We start from the raw sequence: 21,724 nt of genomic DNA, 5'->3' as shown, positions 1-21,724 counted from the left end.
AACTATTAATACTACCTTTTCTTTTTAAACAGCACAGACTGCTTGCTGGAACTACTAGTACTACTCTTTCCTTCTAACAGCATAATACTGCTTGCTGGAACTATTAATACTACCCTTTCCTGATAACAGGACATGGCTAATCGCTGGAACTAGAACATTATGGTGCCTTTATCGTGCAATTAGTTATAAATCAAATAGTTTTAAAGATACAACAAATGTTATTGCAGACCTTTTATTTTACTGCACACAACTCCATTGAGACATGCCGTAACACACTGACCAAAAGTTACTGAAGTGTTAACAAGCACACAACTCGTAAATCTCCTTGCATTAATTACCAAAAGAAAATATATAACTTTGTATTGCAGCAGATATATTCATGAAACTGATTACAATAACAAACTTTATTTTCCTTAACCTAAAAAAAAAAAAAAAAAATCATGTATTCTGCAAAAAATGACATTCTGCCTCAGTCAGAGAAAGATTTCTCTCTTGCACATTTTAATCTAAACCTCATCAGACCGTTTAAAAAAAATATTTAGTCCCAGTGACTATATACTCCATAAATATAAGATCAGCTGATATTATACCTACGATTGGAAGAGGACAGCATGTATTATTCCTCCTCAATCAATAAAACATAAAATGGATACTAAAACAATTGTAAAAACTTGGCACAAATATACCCACAAACACATCAAGTTTGACTGCAAACAGACAGACGCGGATTTGGAGACGGAACATCATGTCACTTAAGACAGCAACATTTTTCCTTTAAGCCAAAAACCAATGTATATCTACAACTATGTCAATGCAAGTCGCTTATAAAGACAACACCCACGGCAATCCGGAGGAGGAAGGGGGGGGGGTCTCAGAGTGGCGGCCGTCTCCGGTGGTGGTCAACCTCTCCACCAACCGACAGCTATCCCAATTCAGAAAGTTTTTTTTAACCACTACTACATGTGATAAAATAGCCCTTTTAAGGGCCATCTCTCTCCACAAAACTACATATTTTTTGCAAAAATCGACTCCTCATTCTCGCAGTTTCCAGCACCTTCCTGTAGCTGTTCCACATTTTTCTGCAGTTTCGAGCAATGACAGTAAAGCCCCTCCAGTTTGAACACAAGCAGTACTCCAGCCTTAACTCAAGATTTACAACTTTCTTTTATTAACCTTTCGGTAAATAAACCTGGACAGTATCTTTCATCGTTTGCAACAGTACAATTGCGTTTTGTCCTCTCTTCTTGGCCATTATCTTTTATCTTTTTCTTGTGTCGCTTTTTAGTTGTAGGGTCGATTGTTACCAACGATCAGCCCCCGCAACATATTGATACATTTTTATACAATAAATGTTTTGGTTTTCAAATAGTTTTGTGTTCGGGAAAAAATCTTTGTAACATATTTACCGTGGTATTTGACCAAGAAAAACATTGGAGTTATCGCCTCCTAACATTGCTTCCATCCGTATACTGCAGAAGTGCCCATTTATTTGTTATATATTTGTTTTCTTGACAATATTTTCTTACCTCTGTGAATTGTAATACAAACCCAGACGTGTTTTTGATAATCTGGTAGACTAATGTTTATTCCACAATAATCTGCTGAACAAAATTGAAAAGAAGATGGAAAAAAAAACCCCAATACAGAAGTGGCACTGCTAGCAGTGTCAGATGTTACCATTAAAAATGAGTAATAGAAATTTGAATAATTCGACTCACTATCTTTCGTAGCTTATAACTACTTGAAAAATGTAATTTAAACCCTAATTTTTTTTTTAATAACACATTAAAAAAAAAAAAAGAAAAAAATCATCATACGTACATTTTACTCGCGGTTTGAAATTTGTAAATATACAAACCTATATATCTTTTTACGATCTCATATTTATTTTATTTCATACATTATTTTACGACGGAGAAGGGGGGGATGACAGGCAGTGCTGAAATAATAACGTTGTTAGTTAGAAAGCCATTCTTAATATGGAGAGGGGAAGGTATTATTTAAACTATTCTGTACTTTCACCGAACAATTTATTAAATAAGAAACTGATGTGTATAGTCTTTATTTTGGTTTAGTATTAAGTATCTGTTTCTCAATCCAATTTCTTGATTAGTTTATTGTAAAGCAAGTGTTGCCTAATCACTAACTGCAATTTAAAATATTTATTTTTTTGAGTAGCATGAATTTTAAATAAGGTGCTTCTACAGCGTAGTACACATATTTAAAAAATACAAACAATTTATAATGAAATCATATATTTCAAAAAACTGCCGAGTCATTTTCCAGAAATGACGTCATGTGTTGATGATAGGGGTGGGGGAAGCACGATTATGTTGCTTTAAAAAGTACTCTGGAGGCCGCCAGAGATTATCAAACCTTCTTTTTTTAGGTGAGGTTGGGGTGTGGTGAATTAGTGCCTGTTCATTCTCCCAAGCATTACCACCACTTTTTCTGTTTATGGAGAGGGAGGCAGTAGATGATTTCACTGATTTCGCGTCAGAACAGATACTACACTTTGATCTTAGCCAAAAGGTCGAGTAAGAGTAATATAGTTTTCTATCAGGCATTACCACCTTCTAAAAAAAAAAATACAAAATAAAATATATTTTAAGATAATAGGAGTTAAAATTATGAAAAATTGTCAAAATTAGTAACATATCCCAGAATTATGAAAAATGATGAAATGTGAGTTAATTGATTGGTGTGTTTGTAATGAAATAATCGGCCTAAACGATATATCAAAGTTATTATTTTCATAAGGGGTGCGATAATGTAGGTTAAAATTATGAAAAATGATTGTCGAAATTAGTAACATATCCAAGAATTATGAAATATGATGAAATGTGAGTTAATTGATTGGTGCATTTGTAGTGAAATAATAAAGCCAGGCAATGTTTCAATATTATTATTTTCGTACGGGGGGGGGGGATGAGGCAATAATGTGGATTAAAATTATAAAAATTGCTGTCAAAATTAGTAACATATCCAGGAATTATAAAAAATGATGAAATGTTAATTAATTGATTGGTGTGTTTTTAATTAAATAATCGGCCAAGACAATATATTAAAGTTATCACTTATCGTAAGGGGTGGCCATAATGTGGGTTTACATTATAAAAAATGATTGTCGAAATTAGTAACATATCCAAGAATTATGAAAAATGATGACATGTGAGTTAATTTATTGCTCTGTTTGAATTGAAATAATCCGCCCAGACAATATATAAAAGTTATTATTTTTGTAAAGAGGTGGGGTGATAATGTGGGTGACAAATATCGAAAATGATTATTGAAAATAGTAACCTATCCAAGAATTATGAAAAATGATGAAATGTGAATTAATTGATTGGTGTGTTTGTAATGAAATAATCGGCCCAGACAATATATGAAAGTTATTATTTTCATAAAGGGGGGATAATGTGGATTAAAATTATGAAAAATGATTGTCGAAATTAGTAACATATCCAAGAATTATGAAAAAATGAAATCTAAGTTAATTTATTGGTGTTTTTTCAATGAAATCATCAAACCAAACAATATATCAAAGTTATTATTTTTGTAAGGGCAGCAAGCGATAATGTGGGTTGCAATTATGAAAAATGATTGTCGAAATTACTAACATATCCAAGAATTATGAAAAATGATGACATGTGAGTTAATTGATTATTGTGTTTGTAATGAAATAATCGGCCCAGACAATATATCAAAGTTTTTATTTTAGTAAGGGAGTAGGCGATAATGTGGGTTACAAATATCAAAAATGATTGTCGAAATTAGTAACATATCCAGGAATTATAAAAAAGGATGAAATGTGAATAAATCGATTGGTGTGTTTGTAATAAAATAAACAACCTAGACAATACATTAAAGTTATTATTTTCGTAAAGGAGGGGGCGAGATAATGCGGGGTAAAATTATGAAAAATGATTGTCGAATTTAGTAACGTATCCAAGAATTATAAAAATGAAGAGACGCGAGTTAATAGATTGGGGTGTTTGTAATGAAAAAATAAACCCTGAGAATATATCAATTATTATTTTCATAAGGGGGGGGCGCGAAAATGTGGGTTTAAATTATGAAAAATGATTGTCGGGATTAGTAACATAATCAAGAATTGTGAAAAATTATGAAATGTAAGTTAATTGATTTGTGTGTTTAATGAAATAATAAACCCAGATAATATATCAAAGTTATTATTTTCGTAAGGGGGTGTGATAGTGTATGTTAAAATTATAAAAAATGATTGTCGAAATTAGTAACCTATCCAAGAATTATGAAAAATGACAAATGACGCAATGTGAATAAATCAATTGGTGTGTTTGTAATGAAATAAACAACCTAGAGAATATATTAAAGTTATTATTTTCGTAAAAGGGGGGGGGGCGATAATGTGGGTTAAAATTATGTAAAATGATTGTCAGTATTAGTAACATATCCAAGAATTATGAAAAAGGATGAAATGTGAGTTAATTTATTGGTGTGTTTTCAATGAAATCATCAAACCAAACAATATATCAAAGTTATTATTTTTGTAAGGCAGCAGGCAATAATGTGGGTTACAATTATGAAAAATAATTGTCGAAATTAGTAACATATCCAAGAATTATGAAAAATGATGAAATGTGAGTTAATTGATTAGTCTGTAATGAAATAATCGACCCAGACAATTTATCAGTTTCTGTATGTGGTTAACAATATTTTTCTGAATTTTCAATATTAACTTCAGAGAATGACGTCACAGTTGTAGTGGTGAGTAAGAAGACACATGATTATGTTGCTTTTTGACGTGTTCTGCAGTTCTCTATGATTTAACAAACCTTCAGTTTTGGGAGAATAATGTCCATTTGAGACTCTTGAGAGAGTAATGTCCATTTTGGGGTAACTATGCCATCTCCCACAATGTCATATTCCAAAAATAGGGAATAACTATGGAATCATATTCAGGAAATGACATCGTTTCTTACTAATGTGTGGTTGGTGGTTGTGGTAGTAATATTGAAAATTGTGATAAAGTAAAAGTTGCCTAATGATCATTTGCGTCAATGCATTTATGTAATTATTTGGAAAACCTGCTGAGTTATGATCAAGAAATGATATCATTTCACTTAAAATTATGGTGTCAGTAGAAGGGAGGGAAAGAACACAGTAATGTTGAATTTTGTAGTGAAGCAAGGGTTGCCTAATGACAAAGCTTCTCAACATATTTGTTTGTTTGTAAAGCCTGCTGAGTAATCTTCCGAAAATGACGTCTTTTCCCCCAAAACTTCTGTTGTAGGTAGTGGGGAAAAAATGAAACAAAGTAATGTACAATTTGATAATGAAGCAAGGGTTGTCTAATCACTTAACTGTGTCAATGTATTTATGCATTAATTTTAAAATCCTGCTGAGACATCTTCCAAAAATGACATAATTTTTTATTACAATAATAGTGCCGTTAGTGAGGAAGGAAAGAAACGCAGTAATGTTCAAATTTATGGTGAAACAAGGGTTGCGAACTCATTAACCAACACAAATTTATGTATTAATTTGGAAATCCTAATGATCCATCTTCTAAAAATGATTTCAATTTTCTTAAAATTATGTTAGCCTTGGTGGGAAGAGAAATTATTTCATATATGTTGTACAATACCTGTAGAGAATATGTTAAATTGTTTCATATATGTATATAAATTACCCGTCCGAAGGTAGGTAAACATATTTTAAATATGTTGTAAATTACCCGTCCCAAAAAGGTAAAATTATTTCATATACATTCTGTAAATTACATGTCCTAGGGAAGGTACAATTATTTCCTACATGTGTAAATAGCCGTCCTAGGGTAGGTAAAATATTCTTTTGCTCGGTATAGCAAATGATACATACACATTAAAAATTCCTCTCTCCAAAGAATAACAATTATATTCAAAATCAATTTCAATTTTCTCATTGTTTATATGGTCCCGAGCACCGCCGGGTAGGCCCGCTAGTATTTAATAAACAAAAAATATCGTAAGCACAGTCCGTAAACTACAAAAAACTTTTTAGAAAACTTTTAACCAAAACAAACAATAATTCACAAGTTCGGATGTTTTGCTAAGAAGAATAAAATAAATATAAGTTTGACAATTGAGGTAAAAAGGTATTTTAACAATTACTTTAAAATGATAAATAGCCCCCAAAATATAAACTAACGAAAACATATCTTTAAATAGTCTAACTTACGCATCAAGATCTTCGCCGGCCATTTTTGTATATGCTTTTGGACTCCCAAAAGATAAGAGTTCCGATCAGAGTTCTAAAGATTTTTCCTATTTGACGATCAAAAGCGACCGTCAAGTGAAAACCTGACCTCGATGTGAAAATGTTCCGATTACCAAAATCGAACTTCTTGTTTTATGTGTTCAATAATATAAACGTATTCAAAAGTTCATACACTTTCTTTCATGTTTATTTGCGTATTTATTTTAAACTAAAACAGGTGATTCGGTTTGGTAATCGGAACATTTTCACATCGAGGCCAGCTTTTCATCTGACACCGGTATGATCGCACTTAAAGTTGCCCATGCTTCTAAATCGCTACTTAATCACGTTTTGTACTTAAACTTATTAACTTATTATTAAAATAAAAAATAAAAACGTGGTAATTGAGCATTAAGTACCTTCAACGTACCCCCCCACTGTATGATGTAACACGATCTAACAGTAATTTAATTTAATACGTATTATCATCCTAACTTTTTTACCATTTAAAAGAAGAAGCTTCAACTAAACTGCTAATAGTTTTTAAAAACAAAAATAATGGGGTTTGTATTACTGTACACATAGATTCGAAAAAGTTGTCAAAAAACAAATATATAACAAATAAATGTTATCAAAGGCAATATAAGTTACTTTTCTACCAAACTGGATATATTTTTCGTGTTTTTATTCAATGTAACATGTTTATTCAGCTCGAAAACCATACAGTGTTTACCGATGTATTGGAACATTCAAGATGGCGTATGATTCTCTCTTTAACACGGTAAGTTTGGGAAAAGGTGTTATAAATAAAAAACCGGTTAAAATACTGTTAAAAACTCGCTCAATATATGTTACCGTGACATAGGTTGACATATATTCGGCGGGTTTTTAATAGTATTTTGTATAGTTTTTTATTTATAACACCTTTTCCCAAACTTACGGTGTTAAAGAGGGTGTGAGACGCCATCTTGAATTTTCCAATACATCGGTAAACACTATGCTTTTCGAGCTGAATAAATATGTTACATTGAATAAAAACACAAAAAAATATATCCAGTTAGGTAGAAAAGTAACTTATCTTGCCTTTGATAACATTTATTTGTTATATATTTGTTTTTTGACAACTTTTTCGAATCTATGTGTACAGTAATACAAACCCAAATAATGCGAGACAAAAATCGTGTTTACATTATCGACGCCTTAAAAACAACATTCCCGTGTAGTGACGTTTTTTAAGCCGTAAACCTACCCATGTTTTAACAATCTAGAAAAAATCAAATAGTCATATTTTCTTGAAATTTTCGATATTTATTCATTATTAAATAAACTTACATATTAAAAGTAGGTTTCGTTAAATATATTAGAGGAAATATTTTTTTAGGTGTTCTACTCACTCCCATATTTAATGTTACGAAAACTAAACAAAATAAATGTAGGTCGCTAAAAATTTCAACATTTTTTAAAGCTGAAAAGATCAAATAATTAAAAAATAGGGTACAACTTAAAGAAGTAGGCAGGGGAGCCTCGTTCTGAAATTCAGAAAATTTAGGTACCCCCCCCCCCCCCAAGTAACCCTTTTGAATGAAAATAGCTATAAACAATACTTTTAAAATTAATTTCTTACTTTTACTTCAAAACAAAATGTAAACATATAAAAACAATATAATTTCTTAAAATACAAATTGAGTGTATTACTATACACATGAATTCGAAAATGTCAAAAAACAAATTATATAGCAAATAAATGTTATGAAAGGCATGATAAGTTACTTTTCTCCCTAACTTGATACTTTTTTGGTGTTTATATTTAATGTAACATGTTTATTCAGCTCGAAAAACATATAGTGTTTACCGATGTATTGGAAAATTTAAAATGGCGTCCGACTCTCTCTTGAACACGGTAAGTTTGGGAAATTGAGTTAAAAATAAAAAAATACTATACAAAATACTGCTAGAAACTCGCTTACTATGTTACCATGACATGGGCTGATATATATTCGATAGGTTTCTAACAGTATTTTGTATAGTTTTTTATTTTTAACTCAACTTTTTCGAATCTATGTGTGTAGTAATACAAACCCAAAATTGATTGTAATCATAAAGAAAATTTTTTGTAAATAAAATTAACAATGGAAATAACGCCCTTTTGCTATTTACACAATTGTGATGTCTGCACGAGTATAAATAAAACCAGCTTGGTTGAGGTGGAAGGGATTCTCATCCTAGGCCTCCCAAATCAACAGAGATTAGCCCATTTCTGCAATGATTTGGCCCCAGTTGATTTCGTGGTGGGAGTTTAGCTTTGTACAGTTCTAGGAGGTCCACCCTGCCAGGTCGCGCCTTCTGTCTTTGAGAAGGAGTTAGCTTATTGCTAATTACCTGCAGCGCCCTTCTGGGGGAATGCTAACAGGGCTGCCCAGGCACTTTTTGCATGTCAATGTAATGTTCTTGACGTATAACCAAATGAATTAGTCCAGCGGGTTCAGGTCGGGGAAGGAGAGAATGCTACAAAGTCATAGCACTCCTGAAGCAAAGCCTGGGTTTCTTTGGACTTATTGGCCAGCATCGAGTCCTGCTACCACAGCCAGGATCTGCCAGTGACCACCTGATTGCACCAGCGGATCATCACACTCTTCAGCATATCCAGGTACACTTTGATAATAACTTTCAAGCCGACTTCAAAGATATGAGGCAGTATGATGTGACCCTCATTGAAACCACACTAAAGACCATAACCATAACGAGAAACTTTGTTTTCATCTTCCTGGGCACATCCTTGTTATTTGTGGCAATCCAGTAATGTATTTTGAGGGTGTTGGCAATGGTCCTGTTATCATAACTTGGATCAGTAAAGAGCACGAGTTGTACAGCAGCGCATCTTCAATCTCATTCGCTGGATATTGTGTCACTTTCTGACATGATAGAAGGCTGCTATCACTGTTAGGATTTATACACAACTGGCCAACTAGTAGATGGGTTGCAACAAAAAAAAGAAAACCAGTTTTCATCAAATGGAAATGGAATCATGTCAACTTTTCTATGGCGACAATTTCATTGTTCCACCCTATATTTATTCAATACATAGCAAAATTGTCCATATTGACAATGTACCAATCAGAATATTAATAGATTCTGGGGCAGACATCAATCTTATCGATGGCAAAATGTTTAAAGAAACCCTATATCTATATACTCCACAAGTCTTTTATTTACAGACTTGAAATTTGGTATATAGAGTATTCAGACACGTGGAAAACTTTTTAATCGGTTTTCATCTGGAAAAAAGGATGCTAAGGTGTAAAAATTAAAAAATTGGTACTTGGGAGTCATCGGATTTTGATCTGTTTGTCAACTGTTACAAAAATTTGCATGCATGATTGTGAAATATGATAGCTTCTTTATGCTAAGAATAAATAGGTTTGAAAACATTTTCTAAAGATCGTGTCAATCTGGTCTAATGATTATCGTACTTGACTCACAGTCTTTAGGTTTTGGTTTCGATCTCAGTTTGAGTAATTTTATTTTTTTTACTTACAAGAAGTTAACTGTTTGGAAAAAAAACATAATACTCACATGCACATGTCTCAGTTTGTTTATTAATTAAAATATATTTATGCATATTTTACGACCGGGCAACGCCGGGTAGCCGGCTAGTATTATATAATATTGAGAAATAGCGTTATTTATTTACAAAACATAAAAATGTTGAATTCATTTTCTATTTACATATTTAAGGTAAGTAAAAAGACTGGTTGTTTATACATAAAAATAAATATTAACTTTTTTTTTTGAACTCATCAGCTTTTATTACATATTGAAATTTTGCTCAATTCTAATATAGTTTATTCAGATTTCATAAAATGAAATATGGGGGGGGGGACTGAACACATAACATCTCATATGTATATATCTATGAAAGTGAAATTGTCTGTCTGTGCCTGTCCGTGTGTGTGTGTGTGTGCCTGTCCGTGTGTGTGTCCGTGTGTGTGTGTGTGTGTGTGTGTGTGTGTGTGTGTGTGTGTGTGTGCGCGCGCGCGCATTTCCCTACACAATATCTCTGTCAATTTTCAGTCTACAGACTCGAGATTTGACATAAGAGGTATTGAGATTTGGAAAAATCTTTTTAATCGGTTTTTGGCCAGAAATTTGGCTGTCAAGTGGTCAAAGTTCAACGATTTTACCTTTAAAAACTCTACCAAACTTCTCCACCGATTTTGGGTTTAAACACTTGAAATTTTAGATGTAGGTTACTTGGACATGGATCAAACTTTTTAATTTGATTTGAGCCCAAAACAATAAATGTTAAGGGGTTAAAATTGGGGTTAAAAATTTTTAAAAATTGACCTCTGCAGTCTCTACCAAATTACTCAGCCAATTTTTGGTCTACACATTTGAAATTTTACATAAAGTGTATTCAGACATAAAGTAAGCTTTTTAATCGGCTTTTGGCCGAAAATTTGTCTGCCGAGCGGTCAAAGTTCAAAAGATTTGACCTTTGTGGTCTCTAGCAAACTGTTCAGCCAATTTTGAGTCTAAACATTTGAAATTTTACATAAAGACATGCAGCAAGCTTTTTAATCAGTTTTTGGGCGAAAATTTGGCTGCCAAGAGGTCAAAGTTGAAAGAGGCAATTCGTAATCTTAACTCATTGTTCTAAAGGAAGTAACACTATTTTATTTTTACTAAGAATTGTAAGAAAAAAATTGATTTTTTCTTTCAACTACTTCATTTAATGTAACAAAGTTTTATAATGTTAATAACAAAGAAAAAAGAAAATATGATGATATTATAATTTGGTACTTATGCACGTTTGTTACCATGCTGAAATAATAACTTTATTATCTAGAAAGCCATTCTTAACATGGGGAGAGGAGGGTGTTTTGTAATTATTCTGTACTTTCACCTAACAATTTGATAAAAAAAAAGACATCGTAAAACTTAAATTTAACTTGAAAATACTATTTGAAAAATAGGACGGTAACAAAAGTGCATAAGCACTTGTAATTTTTCTGAAACAAAACATTTGAACAGTTATAAGAATAAATGATATTTTTTGGCTACTTTAGTAAAATAGTTACCTCCCTTAGAACACTGAGTTAAGCTACAGAATTGTCTGTTGCTGTAGGCCGTCTTTTTTTCTTCTCATGCACACTTGCTAATTTGCATATGCGCGTTTTTTCGCTGCTGCTATTTTCCCATGCGCTCACACTGTTATAGAGTACGTACACCATAAAGATTTTTCTACAATTTAGATTTAAAAAAAAATAAGTTTAATTCTAAATACGCATCCATTTGGAATGTTGTAGGGGGTGAAAGATTTTCAACAAAAACAATGGTAAAATATTTCAATTTTCTTCATTTATGCCATAAATTTAAATAAAGTCTTTTTTTTTTAATTGCTATTTTGAAGACATTTAAGGTACTAAAACTCGTACAAAATAAGTATGTAAAAGCTTTTATCCTCTAGTGACCTCTGGCCTTGACAAGTGATTCAGTGTTTTTTAAAGTTTTTTTTAAGTGACGGCTGAAGGTTATCCCTATGAGATATTGAATGTGGCTGCGCCATTTGACTAAGGGAGGTAATCGACAATAAAACCAATAAGTTTAATAGAGTTACCTAGCTTAGTAATCTTCTTTATTGATTCTCAAACTTATTTTGTTTTCTTTTTGTATCTTAATGCTTTGTAAACACATTATACAATATGGTCAACAATGCAATAATTCTTCGCCGAGGTTTTATACAACAAAGACTGCCTAAACTCATTTCTTATGGGTTTAAAACGCGTTTGTTTAGTCGCTATGGCCTTCTTCGATGCGGATTTTCAACAAAGCCGCAATGGTAAACTAAATATACTTGTTTTTTCTCTCATTCTTCTTGACCTTCAAAATCCATTTATTTTTAACGAAGCAACGCAATAATCCGGATTTACAATATCATTTTTCTTCTATTTTTCTTTATTCTAGCAACACCATTTTACATACTTTAACTTTCATATGTGGAAAGGGCTAACACAACACCGGGTTTGGGCAGTTTAATATTTATTTAGGCACTTCCGAATGAGGAGACCAATATAGGCCCGAATGTTTACGATTGCGATTTACGCAACTGGCCGGAAGTTGCCGAAAAAATGTTTTTGTGTGTGTATGTATATTAAATAAGAACCATTTCGAGTAAAAATCATTTATTATTAGATGTAAGCGGGGGAAAAAATAATATGTTTGAAATATGTTGAAATGCTACAAGGATCAAGTCGAACGTTTACAAAATCGAACCTAACTAAATGTGTAATCTCTAACAATTGCATTCCCAAAATTAAGATGGCGCTAATGGATATAGTTGAAACACGGAACGGAGGTCTCTAAGCATGAAACGAAATATGAAACCATAAAGAAATATTTTATTTTAAAAAGTGGTAAAGTTTGTCGAAAGTGCTCTGTTTTGGGGTTGTTTAAAAAATGGAATGGAAATTTTTATTTAAAAATACTGTTAGAATCCCACCTAATCGTGACATACATTGGGGGGGGGGGTTCTAATAGTTTAGTTTTTTTTTTTTTTTAGTTTAAATCATTTTCAAAACTTTGAATTTTAGGAGCCAATTCGTGGCCATTTTTCTTGATATCACTTAACGCTAGACACTGTATATTTTTGCGAACCGAATAAACGCTTTCAAATGAGCACTAAAAGCTTTTTCTAATAGAAGAGTAACATCTTGCCTTTGGTAACATCTATTTGTTATGTATTTGAATGTTTAACCACTTTTTCGAATTTCTGTGGATTGTAAAACAAACCCCAATAAACTATTCTTTTTTAAATTTCTTTAATATATTTTTCTTTTTTTTTTTTGTAGAAATGTAAAAAATAATTACATTTTTTTATTATTATTGTTTCGTCGTAAAACAAGAAGTTTTAAAACTAAATTAAATTTTAAAAATAAAATGTTCGGGTTTCTTTTACAATAAACAGAGGTGCGAAAAAGCAGTCAAGAAATAAATATATAACAAATAAATGTTACTAGAGACAAGATAAATTACTCTTCTACCTACTTGGATAAGTGTTTGGTATTTTAACTTATTTTAAAGCGCTGATTAAGTTTGAAACGCAAATAGTGATGAGCACTTTAGCTAAAGCGAAAACAAAGATGGCGACATGAGGCTGTCACTTTTGGAGTCATTAGAATTGCTCAAAACTCGAAAATAAATAAAAGTACTAGTAGTTAAACAACCCACCAAGTAAATATCACCGTGAAATTTATTGGGTTGATTTCTATCAGTATTGTGCTTTATTTTCAAGTTTTGAGCAATTCTCAGAACTCCAAAGGTGACAGACTCATGTTGCCATCTTTGTTTTCGTTTTAACTTAAGTGCTCAGCAGTAGTTGCATTTTAAACTGGATAAGCGCTTTAAAAGACGTTAATACACCAAAAACTTATCCTGGTAGGTGGAAGAGTAACTTATCTTGCCTTTAGTAACATTTGTTTGTTCAGCATTAATGCTGGAGTTCCTCAGGGGTCCATCCTTGGCCCAACTCTCTTCTTGATCTACATCAATGATCTCCCAAAACACATACTTAGATCATTTGTAGACATTTATGCTGACATCATCTATGGCAACACATCAAAGGCAATAAATGACCAAGTTCTCTCTGATTCTCTCTCCTCTGAACTTGAGCACATAGTACAATGAGGAAAGAGGTGGCTGGTTACTTTTAATGCATCTGAAACCAAGCTTCTATCTTTACATCATCAACACTCTGATCCCCATCTGGCATCAACTGAAATCAATGGCTCTTGTCTTGGGGAGGCTCCATGTTACAATATTTTTTAGTATAATGAGGTATATATTTAATTGCCGCCCACATCGGCAATATTTGGCACAAGGCCTGGAAAGTGGGATACCCGCAGGCTCCCCTAAAGGAGGGGCACTCCTGCAATTTTAAAAATTGCCTGAGTAACCCCGTCGGCATTCCCCCGTCGGGGCGCCTCAGGCAGCAAGCAATAAACTTGCCCCACCGGAAAGCCCGGTGGCAAGGCCTGGGAGGGTGGACCTCCTAGGTATTACCCAGGCAGTGTACCTCAGTCCAACAGGTGCTGGGCCGGTTCCCGGCCCCTCACCTGTTGGGCTGAGTGTCAAGTGACGAATCCTTGACTGGTACTACCCTGTCTCCATGCAGCCGAAGCCGCTAGGAGACACATCCCATCAGCCTGGTGGATAATGGGGTATGATCCCGCATAGTCTTGAGATTCTATTTATAAACAATGCTGCTAGGAACTGACGAATCAAATTAATTCACGTTCTGCTACCAACCAATCAGAAACCAGAATTACTCCATAAATATTAAACCTTTCTGTAGCAATTTCGCATATGTTTTCTTCGTGTCAACATGGGAAGAATCTTTTGCTCTGTGGATTCCAACTCGAGAACTGTCTACTGCGAACCAGTCACCTCCCAGGACTTGTGTAGAACAACAAGCCATCGGAAACTGTTCTGAAACTAAACATGGCTTACACTTCTAGACTCCATGTTTCAATAAGCTTCTGGGCTTGACTTTTACTCCTGATCTGAAATGGAACACGTACATCAAATCTGTTGCTAAGGTCGCTGGAAAAATGGTGGGATCCTTCTACTGCTCAAGTAGATATCTGGATGCAATTCTCTATATAAGAGCCAAGTACATCCAATGATGGAGTACTGTTGCCATATCTGGGAAGGAGTTGCTAGAAGCAGTTTATCCTACCTTGACAGAGTTCAAAAGACTTCGTAGCTTAGTGGGGGATGCCCTTTTCTCTTCCCTGCAACTTCTTTCCCACAGAAGAGACGTTGTGAGCCTGTCTCTGCTTTATCATTATTTCCATGGCAAGTGCTTGTCTGAGCTCCAATCTATGGTCCCCCCTCGCTAATCTTTTACGAAAAACACCCGTCTAGCTGAAACCACTGTCAATAATTTTCCCCACTCTTTATCTGTGCCTAAACCGAAACATAGATTCCATGAAGAAAGCTTCTTTCTCAGAACTGCACGCCTGTGGAACTCTATTGCGTTAGTCTATTTTCCAGCTGACTACAATATGGTTGTCTTCAAGTCCAACGTAAACAAATTCTTGATGAACCGTCCCATTATATAATCCAATTTACCAAATTTCTACTACTAACGGTTACTAAGAAATTATCCCATTGACTACTATACATTCAATAACCATTATCCTTGAGTGGCCTCCAGGCCTTGGTAAATGATGACTTTTTTGTAAAAAAAATATTTGCTCCTTCACCATTTATTCGGTTTGTTATTTATAGTAAAACACGCCCAAGAGTGTATGTATTAGTGTGTCAGTTTTGCTAGTCAGAGAATGTATATGTATTCATTTTGGCTGGTGCCATGTTTAAATAGCATGCATCTGTTTTGTTAGCATGTTTGGTTCATAGAATATATATGATGGTGTTGTGTTTAATTATCTGTGAAAGTCTCTCATTGTGTTTTTCAGGGATCTTTGTTCAGGGGTTGAGGTTAGCTTTTAAAGATGTACATGCGCATTGGGTATGAATAAAAAATACCAGAACAAAAAGAAAGAAAAGAAGGTGTGTGTTTGGGTTTTTATAGTCGTGAGATTTCGCCGCTGAATATTTCTTATACTCTTATTAGTCGGAAGACACTACTGATTGGAGAGTTTGTCCAGTCGAGAGTCAATACATACTAACATTATTCACTGCAGCTGCTACTTTGAGCAAGTGCTCAATATTTTATGCTTGCTCTTGCAAGCAAGAAGAAACATATGTTGCTGGTTGGTCGGCTCACAGATTATTATTGTTATCTTGATACTTTAATTTCAATTATCATCTGAGCCAACAAAACAAACAGTTGCGAAAAAATATACAACAAACAAATGTTGCTCTTCTTTCTACCTAGATAGGTTTTTTAAAAAATTTTTTTAACTTATTTTAAAGTGTTTTTTATGATGTTTCTGACAAAGGGAGAAGAATTACTGTTTTCTGTATTTGAATCTATCTCACACTTATCATTGGCTGGTTTTGGACTTTGAAGTATTATTATTAAAAAAAAGAAGATCCTTACATCAAGTGGCTTCATGTCTTATCTGGAGTGATTTCCATTAAAAATTATAAAAGGAGGGTTGTTTGCACTTGTATATTAGGAAGTTTTTAATGTTAACTAATTTATTAATTATATTTTTCTTTTTGGTTAACTATTTGAAATAAATTACTGATTGATTTAATAATTTTTATTAAAAAAAAAATTTTGCAAGTCACACTTATTCTTTATTTGATGAAATAATTTTGTACTTTACACAAATGCTTGTCTGACTTTTTGTTTGTTGCTCAATTATCCTTTCAATGTTTGACGGTTTAAAAAAATTGACTTTGTTACTAATCTATCTCTGGTCATGTCTTTATTTATGGCTCTTTCTCTCAACATCTTGATCACTGCCTTCCCTGTTTTCCTTGGCTTTCTCTTATGAACTGAATCTGTTACATTGACTGTTCAGGGCTCTACATTGCGAGTAAATCACTTGCATTTGCAAGTGATTTTTTAAAATGGCGACTAAAAATAATGAAATGCTTATCTTTTGGTGATTGTATTTCTTTCACTGACAATCTTCCAAAGGTCACTGAGTGAAAAATATCTTTTCAATTTTTTTTTATATAAAATGAGCAAAGTCAAATTATTTAAACATTAAAAGGTTTAATAGAACAATATACTCTTTTTTTTTTTAATGAAGGCCGTTTAAAAAAAAATCTGAAGAAATTTGAATGTTTATACTTTCAAGTCTTAATATAAAATTTGGCGCATATTTAGAATTACACTTATTAAAAAAAAAAATACAGAAAAATCTTTATGATGTACTTACTTGTCATGGAACGAAGATGTCATATTCTAAAAATCATGTGGGTTTTGCTAGTAACTTTTCTATTTGGCTAGTAAACGAAAATATCTAGTTGTCAAAGGTCAACTAAAGATAAATTTGTCCGTAGAGCACTGCTGTTCTACCTCTATTAACCGAAGAACTCTCATTTATTGTTTCAAAGTGACCGTACCATTGGAGTCTCCTGTTTTGCAGATGTCTCCCTATACTGTCCAGCTCAAATCTTTCTTTGAGGCCATCAGAATTAAATCTGTCTCTAAGACTCACATCACACATCAATTGTGCATCATAGCATGGACGTGCGTATTTAAATGCATGTGAAATAATATCACCGGTTAAGAAAAAAAGACTACTAAAAAGGAGATCATGTTAAAGATGAAAAGAACGTTCGAGATCATAGGAGAGGTGTGGATAGCATTTGAGATCATGTGGATAACATCACGGTCGTAATAATGAGGAAATAAACGTTGTTGTACAAAACAAAAAGCAAGTTGAAGATTTTTTTCTATTCTTTGCCTGCCTTGCAACTGAAAATTACAACATGTTGGTTCCTCGACAACGTTACAATTGTATCATTCTCATACCACTTTTCACCATGCAACACATGTCCTCAACCCTTACTGGCAAGATTTAACTTTCATGCATCTGCATACACATGCCTGATAGATTTTTTGCTTGTGTTAACAAGTGGTAACACTCTGCTGGATAGTAATGATAAAAGTTCTCCGAATTTTATCTACTCTTAACTCTTACAATAACACTAGCACCTGCTCCACCTTCTGTTCCAATGGCATCACCAAAGTAACAAAACTTCTTGACAACCTCAATAGTTTTGCTATCTAAATATATGTAATATATATGGCATAATCACGTTCGATACACTGGTTCCCGCCAGATCACTGAAATTAAGCAATGATGAACCTGACCAATACCAGATGGGTGACCATTTGGGACTTCCAAGTGCTGTATGTGCTCTCCACTTATCTCGGCATTGTTTCCAGTCGTCCTTCACTTCTCATTAGACTCAAGCAGTGCCGATTTAAGAGAGGTGTGGTTGGGGATTGCGCAACCCTTCCCATTGTATTGTATTGTTTCTCTGTTCAGCTGCCCCCACTTCCTTTTCCGAGACTGAACAGAAGCATCAATAAATATATGTATAATAAATATATTTATGATAAATATATGCATGATAAATATACGTATAATAAGTATGCATATAATAAATATACGTATAATAAATGTATGATAAATATATGCATGATAAATATATATATAATAAATATATGTGTGATAAATATATGTATAATAAATATATGTATGATAAATATATGTATAATAAATATATGTATGATAAATATATGTATAATAAATATACGTATAATAAATATACATATAATAAATATATCTATTATAAATATATGTATTTTAAATATATGTATGATAAATATGTGTATGATAAATATATGTATAATAAATATATGTATGATAAATATATGCATGATAAATATATGTATGATAAATATATGCATGATAAATATATGTATAATAAATATATGTATGATAAATATATGTATAATAAATATATGTATAATAAATATATGTATGATAATATATGTATGATAAATATATGTATGATAAATATATGTATAATAAATATATGTATAATAAATATATGTATGATAAATATATGGATAATAAATATATGTATAATAAATATATGTATGACTAGCAATCGGTGCCCGGCGTTGCCCAGGTGTTTTGAGGTGTATGCTGAGAAAAAAAAAAAAGGGCAATTTTTTAAAACTTTGACCCCTATTATGACCTCTTAACATTTATTGTTTAGGGATCAAGTAAAGTTAATAAGTTAGATCCATGTCCAAGGAATCTATATCTAAAATATCATGTGTTTAGACCCAAAATTGTAGGAGGAGTTTGGTAGAGTTCTCAAAGGTCAAATCGTTGAATATTGACCACTTAATCGCCAAATTTCTGTCGAAAACCTATCACATCGATTTTCCCAAATCTCAGTACCCTGTATATCAAATTTCGAATCTGTAGGCTTAAAATTGACAGAGTTTTTGCGTAGGGAAATGCACACAGACGCACAGACACACACAGACACTATCACTTATATATATATATATAAACATAAACATCATATATATAAGGATAATAGTACGCCATATATATAACAAAAGACCATTATTTACTGAAGTGAAAGGAAAACCCAGGGGAACTTTACCCAAAAATAAATCTATATTTTTTTGTATGTATTGATAGTCTTATCAACACCCCTTTTTTCTATTTATTTAAAAAGAAAATACAACTTTGTTATTTATGAGTCGTGGAATTGCATTCATCTACAAAAGATCTAGCTAATGTGCATATTTTTTATCGTTTTTAATTAATTCATTATTAGTTTTTTTTTTTCGGTTCTCTTATACGATGATCATCTTTATTTAACTATTACGTGTAATTATATTCATACAGATATTCTATATGATTTATATTTGCGTAATATTTGCGTAGAAATGAAGAAAATCAAATTTACTGTGTATTTATCGTGTGTTAGTTAGCGGGCTTGGTTGCCATAACAATGTGACGTAGCCAAGGACGGTAGTGGACGTCCATATTGTTTCGTATCTTATCAACTTTTTCGAATCTATGTGTACAGTAATACAAACCCGTTTTTCGAGCTGAATAAATATGTTACATTGAATAAAAACATGAAAAATATATCCAGTTTGGTAGAAAAGTAACTTATCTTGCCTTTGATAACATTTATTTGTTATATATTTGTTTTTTGACAACTTTTTCGAATCTATGTGTACAGTAATACAAACCCGAAATGAAAAGACCACAAGTGAACGCGCGTTTTTTTTTTTTTTTTTTAGTTTAGTTTCATATATATATATATATATATATATATATATATATATAAAAATAAGTATTTTTAAATTTTATCTTTCTAGCTTTAAAAAAAGTTTTTAAATTTTATCAGCCGGCATAATATATTTTTAAATATTGAAAAATTTCAGGAAAATTAATTTTTGCTAGATTTTCAAAACATTGTTTTCGTGTTGTGTGTACGTGTGTGCGGCTAGCACCAGAATGGCAGACGTGATGTCGGAGGTTGGATTGTTAGATTGTGTAAATTTCGTATTTTTGTAATTTGTAAATAACAAGTTAGGAAAAAATTAAACCCTTCCAAGATGGACAATAAATAAAGCCATAATATTTTATGGTAAAGTTAAGAGCGTAGGATCCATAGTTTTTTTAGGAGATGTGATTATTGGATTAACCAATCAGAAATCGTCTGTGGCACACACATCTCTGTTTTTATAGATATATAGATAAATATATGTATGATAAATATGTGTATGATAAATATATGTATGATAAATATATGTATGATAAATATATATATATGATAAATATATGTATAATAAATATATGTATGATAAATATATGTATAATAAATATGTGTATGATAAATATATGTATAATAAATATGTGTATGATAAATATGTGTATAATAAATATGCGTATAATAGATATGTGTATAATAAATATGCGTATAATAGATATGTGTATAATAAATATATGTATGATAAATATATGTATAATAAATATATGTATAATAAATATATGTATAATAAACATATGTATGATAAATATGTGTATGATAAATATGTGTATAATAAATATGTGCATAATAAATATATGTATGATAAATTATGTGCTCATTTCCAAGTTCTCATCCATTTCTACTGTACACAGCATGCAAGTCCCTTTCCAAGGCAAGATATTCTTACCTTCTTACCCACAGGCAATGAGTATGTGATAAAGTCTGATAGGCATGGTATCAATATAAGAGGTTCTTCTCCTTTCAGGAGATAGGAAGAAACCATACAAAAATTCTACCAAATAGACAAGATAAAGAATCTGTTTGAAATCGTTCCGATAGGAAAATCCTTACATCAAGTAAAAGAAAATTTGAATAATCACAAAGTTTTCCTTATTCATCTCCCAAATATTTCTACCACTATACTTAAAAAAAAAGTATAATCCAATGCTATATTGAAAATAACTTACACATTAGTATTTACTGTAAGTAAACTTTCATTACATTAAATGACCTTACAGTAGCAATATGCCATTAAAAAACAACCAACCAATCCATCCCTAACGAAGGGAATGACTCTTTTGACACTGTTCCTGTTAATGTACAATGTTGTTTCTGCTATTGAATGCTGCTATATAAACTATAACCATTATTGGTTTCCTAAAACTTAATAATAAAAAAATATCTTTCTTTTCCAGTCAACCCCAAAAATGGTGCGGTGTCGTTGGCCTTGAGATTCATGCACAAATTTTGTCAAAAAGTAAGATGTTCTCGGATTCTGCAACATTGTATGGTGCGCCAACCAATACACAAGTTTCGTTTTTTGATGCAGCCTTGCCAGGAACTTTACCCGTAAGATAATCTTTTTATTTACTTATTTACTTGTATAGATGTGCTGTCAAAAGATGCTGATAGTTTCATTTATTTATCATTTTTATGTCTCTCTCTTTCTCTCTCTCTCTCTTTCTGTTATTATTCTTTTCATTTTTCGCCGTCTTGCATCAAGCTT

At 32.2% G+C, this 21,724-nt stretch overlaps 2 protein-coding genes across 4 annotated transcripts in view; one reads left to right on the top strand and one right to left on the bottom strand.

The window, feature by feature from the left end:
* The window catches only part of LOC145258048 (uncharacterized), a 201,533-nt gene extending 195,025 nt beyond the window's left edge, over positions 1-6,508 (bottom strand). The window contains exon 1 of one of the 2 annotated variants that reach the window (XR_013864037.1): positions 6,202-6,508. Coding sequence is in view for 1 of the 2 variants with exons in the window: in XM_080115775.1 (XP_079971901.1) it covers positions 6,202-6,224 (23 nt within the window). In the remaining variant the exon portion in view is untranslated. The remainder of the gene's footprint in view (positions 1-6,201) is intronic. The other variant, XM_080115775.1, reaches the window with a different exon arrangement.
* Positions 6,509-11,820: 5,312 nt separating this feature from the next.
* The window catches only part of LOC145258020 (glutamyl-tRNA(Gln) amidotransferase subunit B, mitochondrial-like), a 41,560-nt gene continuing 31,656 nt past the window's right edge, over positions 11,821-21,724 (top strand). Inside the window, exons 1-2 of one of the 2 annotated variants that reach the window (XM_080115749.1) lie at positions 11,821-12,058; positions 21,414-21,567. In XM_080115749.1, the coding sequence (XP_079971875.1) occupies positions 11,922-12,058; positions 21,414-21,567 (291 nt within the window). In that variant the 5' untranslated portion in view covers positions 11,821-11,921. The remainder of the gene's footprint in view (positions 12,059-21,413; positions 21,568-21,724) is intronic. The other variant, XM_080115747.1, reaches the window with a different exon arrangement.

The sequence above is a fragment of the Euprymna scolopes genome, chromosome 3 (assembly GCF_053919585.1).
Source record: "Euprymna scolopes isolate OS-2025 chromosome 3, ASM5391958v1, whole genome shotgun sequence".
Taxonomy (NCBI): domain Eukaryota; kingdom Metazoa; phylum Mollusca; class Cephalopoda; order Sepiida; family Sepiolidae; genus Euprymna; species Euprymna scolopes.
Note: the sequence above shows the minus strand (reverse complement) of the source record. Positions and strands in the feature narration are given on the sequence as shown.